General features: G+C 40.1%; 1 protein-coding gene across 2 annotated transcripts in view; it reads right to left on the bottom strand.

Moving 5' to 3' along the window:
• LOC127977020 (fibrillin-1) overlaps positions 1-10,000 on the bottom strand; it is a 76,041-nt gene that overhangs the window by 55,907 nt on the left and 10,134 nt on the right. For both annotated transcript variants that reach the window (XM_052581661.1, XM_052581662.1), the window contains exons 7-15: positions 9,607-9,804; positions 8,044-8,169; positions 5,869-5,994; positions 4,320-4,472; positions 3,227-3,439; positions 2,756-2,896; positions 2,558-2,677; positions 937-1,062; positions 144-266 (exon numbers count right to left, since the gene is read on the bottom strand). In XM_052581661.1, coding sequence (XP_052437621.1) covers positions 144-266; positions 937-1,062; positions 2,558-2,677; positions 2,756-2,896; positions 3,227-3,439; positions 4,320-4,472; positions 5,869-5,994; positions 8,044-8,169; positions 9,607-9,804 — 1,326 coding nt within the window. The remainder of the gene's footprint in view (positions 1-143; positions 267-936; positions 1,063-2,557; positions 2,678-2,755; positions 2,897-3,226; positions 3,440-4,319; positions 4,473-5,868; positions 5,995-8,043; positions 8,170-9,606; positions 9,805-10,000) is intronic.

The following is a 10,000-nucleotide window of genomic DNA, read 5'->3' as shown; positions in this document are numbered from 1 at the left end:
GTCTGCACTTGAGAGGCCCAAATATGTGAAAAGGTCCTCATTAATGTTCTGATTCTGATCTTTGTGAGTTGGTTTAGAGCTGGTTAGTGACTGTTTGTATGTGAGTGATGTGTGTGTGTGTGTGTGTGTGTGTGTTCACTTACCCACACAGAATCGTCCAGTACCATCTAACAAGTATCCAGGTTTGCAGATGCACTTGAAGCTGCCGTCCTCATTGATGCACATGCCGTTCAGACAGATGTTCCTCTTCGCACACTCATCAGTGTCTGCAACACACACACACACACACACAACAAAAACACTTGTGTATCCAACACTTTTTCGAGCACCAATCTTTTCAAGTACTTGCATATAATGCCTGTTTTCTGAATTTACTTTTTCTAACATTCTCTTTGAAAAATATAAACACCTATCATTGTCCTTGTTTTGATTTCAGCAAAGAGGGTTGTACCGTAATTCCTAACCGTCCACATTGATAAGTTTACAGTTGTGTGATAAGAAAACCTGTTTGGAAACAAGCAATGTTTTTGCATTTCTGCAGTTAAGATGACCGCACAGCGCCACCTAGCATCCAATCAGTGGTGATACAGATATAAATGAGGATATAACGTTAGTTCTGGCAGGTCAGGTGAGTCGAGCTTGCATATCTACATACAGGAATAAAACACTATCACGGCATTTCTACATAAGCTCAATTGTCAATTATTCAGCTGCCTTTTTGCTTGTTTAGGAACAAATTACCCTCCTCCATCCCCAGCTCCTCCTTTTGCCACAGTCAGGACTCGGCTTTCTGATACTGCTTGTTGAATCAGACTCCTTTTATCTTGAATAATGTGTTACACTTACATATCTTTAAGTAAGTTTGTGTCACTATCGGATGCATTCATGTCCGTGTGTAACCTGCAGTGCATCGTGGGTCTCGACTGAACGTCTCACCTTGGCAGTTCCTTCCGTCCGCTGAGATCTCGAAGCCAGCGTTGCACACGCAGTGGAAGCTGCCATCGGTGTTGACGCAGCGGCCGTTGTTACAGATGCGACCGTTGGCCACACACTCATCCAGATCTGCAGAGAGCGGGCAGACGTGAGCATGTGTGTGTGTGTGTGTGTGTGTGTGTGCACTATGGACGCACAATACTGGATTTTGCCGATATCCGATATGCCGATATTTTTCAACTAATTTTGACCGATAGCTGATGCAGATACCGATATATTATCTTTTGTTTGAAAACAACACCAAGTATCTCTTGTGCAGAGATTAGAAACAAAAACTTACTCGTTTGAGTTGTAAAAAATATTTTTTATATGTTTGAATAAAATAAACATTTTACATCAATAAATAAATCTGTGTATTTAATAGTTATTTAATTTACAAGTGTCATGTACAAGTGCATCTGACCTTTAAATCAAAACATACCCATGATCAAATCATTTTATTTATCTATTCAGTAATATTACATTTTTTTTCAAATGAATTATGAAAACTTGTAAGTTCTTACATTTTTTTAGTATTTGTACAGCAATTTTGCTTTAGACCATCTAATAATGTTAAACCCACAATTAACATCGTATGGTTTCGACTGCATTTGTCTGAGAAAAAAAACTTAAGGCTTACAATGTACTCTAAAACTTTAATAAAGTTTATTACTTCGTACTAGTGATCAACCTATATATCGGCCGATATTTGGCAGTTTTCAAATATCGGTATGCCATCAGCATTAAAGGATTCAATTCACAGGGACTGACCATCACACAGAGAACACGAGATCATGCTGGATAAAAATGCACACTTCACAAGATCTCAAAGCTGAATTCCACTAAGTTTGCAAGGTTTGTGATAGTAGATGTTCATTAGTAATTAAAAGATTTGTTTAAATTATATACATGAATATTGGCTTTAACTTTAAACTTGTGATTTTTAAATTATGCTAGGCTTTATGCATTTGTTATTTGTTCACTTGTCATATTCATATCATTTTCCTGTGTGCTGTATGTAAAATGAGTGTTACCCTGGCTTTATTTGAAATATATGATTCCCATCGCACACAAACTTCCCAGATTACAGAGTGCCCTGTTGGTTACTTAATTTTTTATAATATTTTTATTAAATATTTATTTATATGTAAAAAATCCTATATCATCTAAAGTATAAGTATGTTTATTTTACACATTTATTTTTTAATCCATTGTCAAATTATTTAAATATTTTTTTTAATATTACAAAAATAATAATTATATTGGATTTATATCGGCCTAACTGCTTTCCAAGATATCAACATCGGCTGTCAAAAAAACAATATCGGCCGACCACTACTTACAACAAATATGTTTTTGCTTAAAACTAACCAAAATTTTTAGTAATTTGTGTGCAGAGAGACTTTTGAGTGTTGTTTCAAAATAAAAGGAAATGCATATATCGGTATCGGTGTCGACTTCATCCAAAATGATTAGAAAAATATCGGCATATCAAATATCGGCAAAAATTTAACATCATGCACCCCTAGTTCCTATAATTATTGTGCATCTCTAGTGTGCAGATGTGGTGTGTGTGTGTGGTTACCTCTGCACTCGGTTCTGGTGGCCGTGCTCTGGAATCCTGTGGGACACTGGCAGTAATAGGATCCAGGTGTGTTCACACACTCCCCATTCACACAGGGGCTCCGCTCACACTCGTTCGCATCTAAACACACACACAACACATGATCACACACTCGACGCAGACGCCTTCCACACGTCTGATATCAGGCGACACACTGACCGATGCATTCACCGCGGCCGTCCAGCCGGTAGCCCATGTTGCACTCGCAGCGGTAGCTGCCTGGCGTCGGCACACAGCGGCCGTTGATGCACAGGTTACGAAACGCATCGCACATGTTGGTGATGTTCTGAGGCAAGATGACTGAGAGAGAGAGAGAGAGAGAGACGGGAAAAATTCATTAAAGTTCACTGATCAAGTGCATTTTAACTCTGAAGCAAACAGGAAGTGACTGAAGTGTGTTCAACACACAGCTCTTTCATCAGATCTGCCTGACATTTGGAACAGATGATTCTGACACACAGCCAGTAAGAAGTTACTGAAGTGTTGTTGATATGAACAGTTTCTTATATCAATCCATTTGTGACAATATTACAAACTGACAGCAAGGATGTAAAACAGGAAGTGAGGTGTGTCTTTGCCCTTCAGAGTGTTTCAGTACAGAGTGCAGAGGTGTTTGTTTGTGTGTATTACTAGGTTTGATGGTGAAGGAGGGAAGGTCAACAGATGTGGGCGGCAAAGGTATCGGATCTCGTGGTTGATGAGGAAACACCGGACCAGGACCAGGACCAGGACCAGGACCAGGACGAGGACCCGGAATCGGACCAGGACCAGGAAGTGGTACCAGATCTGGTCGGTCTGGATCAGGAACCGTGGGACTATACAGACAGACTCTCTGATACTCATCTGAGTGGGAAGAGAGACAGTATTATTCAGTTTTTATATTCATATTCTATTCATTTTATTCACTTTGTTAAGTTAGAGTGAAGATGTTACAATTTCTGTACCATAATAATTAGGGCTGCAGCAAACGGTTATTTTAATAATCGATTAATCTAAGGATTATTAGGCTGTTTATATACCACTCGAATAAATGATCTCTCCAGTGATGTGTGGTTTGTTCGGAGGACAATATTTGTCTGAGATACAACTATTTGAAAATCTGGAATCTGAGGGAGCAAAAAAATCTAAATATTGAGAAAATCATCTTTAAAGTTGTTCAGATGAAGTTCTCAGCAATGCATATTACTAATCAAACATTAAGTTCTGATATATTTACAGTAGGAGATTTACTAAATATCTTCATGAACATGATCTTTACTTAATATCCTAATGATTTTTGTCATAAAAGAGAAATGTATAATTGTGACTCATACAGTGTTTTGTTGTCTATTGCTACAAATATATCTGTGATGCTGATGATAATTAAAACCGTCCTGAGATTAATAAAGCCTTGATCTCTGCAAGCCAAACTATCACTTTTAATTTCCCCACTAATAAAAAGATGTTATCATTATCTGGCTCTACACTGGAGAGCTGCTTTATAACAGAAAATCTATTGATGGATCGACCTGATGCTCATTATCGGGATTGAACAGATGAGACTGATCCAAATCCGATATTTAGCGTATGCTATTCTGTGTTGTTGTTAAGTCCCACTAAAGGTTTTATAGTGCCTGTTCAAAACACTGTTCTTCAATGTTTTCCATGTCAATGAAATAAAAACCAAGTAAAGCTGTCTGAATTGAACTGAGAGACTGAGAGTGTTGTGAATTCTCCTCCTCACCGGTTCCGCGGATGGGACACATCTCTGGGACGGCGGATCCGGACCAGCATCCTCTGTTCTCACAGCAGCACTGACTCTTGGACAAGCGCTGCGGCAGCAGGTTAGCACAGCGCCCGCTCACGATGTTAGCGTAGCAGAAGCCCGTCCGAGCGTCTGGAGCGGAGCACAATTCACAATATTTCTACATGCACAAACTGTTTCATATGATCATGTGTGCGTATTATGATTGGCTGGGTTAAAACTCACATCTTATTGGCTAAAGAGAACATCTGTTTAAAAAGCATTTGTGAATCTGTGAAACATCCTTTAGTGATCCACAAACACACATCTACCCAGCTAACAGAGAAAGGTTTTCTCAAAGTTATGATCAAACGTTAACAGAACATTAATAATGTTCTTAAAGTGTTGGTATTAATACAAAATGTGTACATTTATTGAAACATTTCAGTTGGACATTCATCTAATGTTTTTTTAAATGTTGCTACTTGTTACAGAATGTTCAGAGAATGTTCAAAAGTAACGTTTCTTTAATGTTTGTAAAATGATACAATTGAATGTTCCCTTAACATTCTCATTAAAATTTTTTTTTTAAATATTTAAATGTTTTGAATGTTCAAAGAGCTTTCAGAAATAGTGTTAGAGCATATTTTTGTTAGCTGGGTACATATGTATGTCACCTCGCGTTGGGTACGTGGCCACACACACACTCACACACACACACTCACACACACACACTCACACACACACACACACACACACACTCACACACACACACTCACACACACACACTCACACACACACACACGGTGTGACAGCGCAGTCTGTGTATGACAGAGCATCTCCAGCTGCAGAAGTAACGCGAGGGAGCGACCGGAGTGTGATGATGGAGGAGAAGAGAGGGATGTTTGGCTCAGGAAACGTTTGGAGTGGATCGAGTCATTGAGCACATTCCTTCCACACAGACACAGCCAACACACATCAGCTGAAGACCACTGACCCACTTACACACACACAAACACACACACACACAGAGGACGGCTTCCTCTGAAGGCCTCACACACAAACACTTATTTTTACAGTTTCATGCAATTGATCAGCAAATCTGTACATGTTCTGTTAAAATCAGTTCAAGTCAAATGACATTCGAACCCGGTTCGCTGAATCAGGGATCCGTCAGATAATGTGAATACTGAAACTAAATTATTTCTGCAGTCAGCAAAATTCTTATATATCTCAGCACCGTGTTTCATCACATTCTATGGTTACTATTATACCTAGAAAAAACTTAAACAACACTGAAAATGTATACTAAAGGTGCAAACAAGAAGTCAACTGCTCTGATCATGTGACAATTTGCACTAAACATGTGACCCTTTATTATTGCAGAAAATGCACTAAAACACCTGAGTAACATTTGTAAAGCTTAAACAGGTTAAGAACATGTGAACAGTTTCTCTGCAGACAAACACACACACACAGAGGAAACACACACAGCAGGAAGCAGACCGGAGGAGAGGCTGATGAATCAGACAGTGACCGTCAGACTCACCGATGCAGCGCGAGCCGTCCAGCGCCGTGTCGAAGCCCACTGGACACCTGCAGAAGAAGCTGCCGATGGTGTTCGAGCACTGACCTCCACCACACAGACCCGGGACATGAGAGCACTCGTCAACGTCTGAGAGACACACACATCAGAGCATCACTTAAACTAACCGCTTCACCAGGAGAACACACTCATGATGCTGACTGTCTGGTCACTACTTACCTGCACATCTTCTGAGACCCGTGTCATGATCACCTGGATAATGACTGCAGTAGTAATTGATATCTACACTACTTGGGGTAGGTAAGATTTCTTATGCTCATCAGCGGATGCTCTGCAGTGAATGGGTGCCGTCAGATTGAGAGTCCAATCAGCTGATAAAAACATCACAAAAGCTAAAACAAATCAACACTTCCTCCAGTGAAAACAATCCATCTGCTGTTGTCTCTCACAGATTAGTTTAGATCAGTTTAAACGCTGCTTGATCTGTGCAGATTTCTCTCCTGATTCAGACCAGAACACTTTTTCACTGGAGGAAGTGTTATTCTGGATTATAGACTCTTATGTGTTTGAGTTAAAATCATCTTAATGCTGGATGTGTTTCAGGTTTTGTCTTCTCCAGATGTTCACTGATGGACTGGAGTGCTGTGGATTATTGGGATGTTTTTATCAGACTCTCATTCTGACGGCACCCATTCACTACGGATGGGACTCAAAAATCAATTCCAATTCCAGAATTGGATATTTAAGGTCAGGAGTCGGATACTTGTAAAATTAAAATGTCAATCCCAGCTATCAATTCGCATTTTTTATTCTTAGCTGCCAAAAAGTGTCTTTTAAAAGTGTATTTGTTCACAAAATGAATATGTTTGATATCTAAATGTTTGACTTGCACATTGGAATCAATAAGAATGGGAATCGATCAAAGAAATAAACTCATCTACATCTGGGATGATCTGAGGGTGAGTTTTGAGAAACACTCAACAAGCTCATTTTGAATCTAAATAAAGTCTCACGTTATATTTCTCAATCAGACTCAGATTCTGGCGCCCAGATTACTAAAGAGAGCTACGACCCGTCACCTACACAGCCCTGCAGCCGCGGCACGCTGCGTTTGAAGGGGTTCTGCTGTGTGATGTGAATTATTGAGCAATATCAATATCAGATTTACTGTCAGACGACTGACCGCAGCTTCTCCGCAGTGAAATACGACTTGACTAATAATGGACAGCAGTCTGAGTTTGGCTCTCGCTCGGGTGCTTTCCAGAGCCCTTATTTCTGGGTGTGGGGTGGGTACGGATCTCACACACTCACACACACACACTCGCTTCTGCTTTAGAGAGACTCCCTCCAGTTCAGTAATGACCTGTGCGATCGAACACAAGTAAAACAAACTCTCCAGACTCTCTCCGTCTGTCCTAAAAACATCGGCTCTGAGATAATGACAGAAGATTCAGACTCGCTGTCTAATCAGACCGCAAGAGAACCAGCACATCGTCTTCTGTGACCATCATCATCCATGATGAACATAATGATTGCACTGAACTGTGGATGGAGTTTGATTAAACAGAGATTATGTGAGAGAGTCAAAGATCTACCATTCGACTGAAAAACATACATGTGTAGCTGAACTAAACCAGATTAAACCAGAAACACTCTCACAGCTGAAGATGACAAAAATACACACGGATAAATGTTCAGAGGAGCTTAGGCTCAGATGTTTCTCCAAAAGGACCTCAAGAGAAACACAAACAGGATCAAATGAGTCACTAGTCTTCATCTGATGAGAAAGGGTTCATTTGTTTGTTTCAGTGTTTCGTTTTGAGACCTGACTGCAGGTTTTGGTCTCTTTCCAACTATCCCAAAATATGTTTTCCAAAAACGTTTGCCAACATTGAGTTGTGAAAATGTTACTTCTGAACATTCAAAACATCCATTAGTATTTTTTTCTTGATAATACATGAACATTCCATTTTATCACTTTGCAAAGATGTTACATTTGAATGTTCTCTGAACATTCTAAAAATGTTATTTATAAAACATTAGATGATGTAATAATGTTGTTGACTTTTTATCAGAAGTCTCTGATTGTTCCACTTTCGCTAGCAGAGACTTCTGAGATGTTAAAGAGAGGCAAACTCCAGCTGAAGAATGAGTTCTGACGTCTGTGTGTGTCATTACCTTCACATTTCTGTGTGATTTCGTTGAACTTGTGTCCAGCAGGGCATTTGCACTCAAATGAGCCCACGGTATTCACACAGTTTCCCCCCTGACAGAGTCCAGGAATGGCCTGGCACTCGTCCACGTCTGCACACACACACACACACACACACACACAGAGAGAGAGGAAATGCTTTAACAACACAACACAACAGATGCACTTAAATCAGTGTGTATAATTCAAAACAGATCAACACGAGGAGGAAATATCAGAGCTCTGGTCTCAAGTGTGTTTGTGGAGCCTGAGAAGAGTTAAGACATAAACAAATCATAATCTTCAGATTGTGCTCTATTTCTGTATGACTAATCAGATGTAAGTAAATGAGTGTCATTGATCGTGTCACACTCAAATGATCTTCTGTTGGATAAATCACACTGTTTTACCCACAATAAAGAATATTTACTCACTACAGTTCAAGAGTTTTATTTTTTGCTTTTTTATTGTTTTTTAAATAATTTCTTCTGCTCACCAAAGCTGCATTTATTTGATCAAAAATATAGTAAAATAGTAAAATATTATTCTAATGTAAATCATCTGTTTTCTGTGTGAATCTGTGTTAAAGTGTAATTTATTTCTGTGATGCTCCGCTGTATTTTCAGCATCATTCCTCCAGTCTTCAGTGTCACATGATCTTCAGAAATCAGAATAATATGATGATTTACTGCTCAAGAAACATTTCTGATTATTATCAGTGTTGAACACAGTTGTGCTGCTCAATATTTTTGTTGAAACTGTGATACATTTAATTTTTCAGGATTCACAGATGAACAGAAAGTTCAGAAGAACAGCTTTTATTTGAAATAGAAATCTACTGTGACATTAGAAATGTCTTTACTGGCACTTATGATCATCTGAATGCATTGAAGTGTTTGGTTCTTTAAATCTTCTGAACAGTCATGAAGACTTCACTGATCCTGTCAGTGTGGTGTAGGATTATATCTACTGTGACAGTGATACTGTACACACACACACACACACACACAGTGAGGAGCAGGAGTCAAGTAAATACGGAAGAAATATTAAGGGACAAGATAAAAACCTGATTGATTTAAGGGAGAAGTGTGAGAGAGACGAGGCCAAGCTCACCCTCCCAGAGAGACTCAGACAGCCAGACGATAGAAGAATTCACCCAGCTGGAGGAATTACAGTCACAGCCAAACCCCACACACACACACACACACACACACACACACAAACACCGGAGCCGGTCGGTGACAATACAGGAGATCCTCTTCAAAACCTGCAGCACAGACCAGAACAGTCCAACAGAGACCGGCACATCTTACCCCAGCACTTCAGCGCAGATCAACAGGTGCATCACTGAGGGATTCGTTTACACTGTGTGTGTGTGTGTGTGTTGTGGGACTGTCTGGATCGCTGAGGCGTGCGTCTATGTGTTCTGACAGTGTGTCCTTGTTTGCATGACTGCGAGCATTCCTTCATTAGAACCAAAACCAATCTGACTCAATTAGAGTGAACTGTCTGTGTGTGTGTGTGTGTGTGTGTGTGAGTGTGTGTCTCACCCTGGCAGGCCCCGGAGCGGTGGTTGGGAATGAAGCCGCGGCGGCAGGGATGTGGTTGTGCTGGACACTGCTCACACGGATGACCCCAGGCCCGTCCCACCGTCGCACAGCACAGCGTCTTAGTGCAGACGATTCCCGTCAGCTGACCCTGACACATCTGGTTACTGACCGACGCGAAACACGGCCCCGTCCTGTAATCTGGACACACACAGAACATGTTTAACACACATCAGTGTCCTGCAGCACAGAAGCAGTCATCAGAAACACAGACATATATTTGTAGAAATAGACAACAATACACCGTACGAGTCACAATTATACATTACTCTTTTATGACAAAAATCATTAGGATATTAAGTAAAGATCATGTTCATGAAGATATTTAGTAAATCTC

This window comes from Carassius gibelio, chromosome B18 (genome assembly GCF_023724105.1).
Source record: "Carassius gibelio isolate Cgi1373 ecotype wild population from Czech Republic chromosome B18, carGib1.2-hapl.c, whole genome shotgun sequence".
In the NCBI taxonomy this organism is placed as follows: Eukaryota; Metazoa; Chordata; class Actinopteri; order Cypriniformes; family Cyprinidae; genus Carassius; species Carassius gibelio.
The sequence above is the reverse complement of the archived record's forward strand: the minus strand, read 5'-3'. Positions and strand labels throughout refer to the sequence as shown.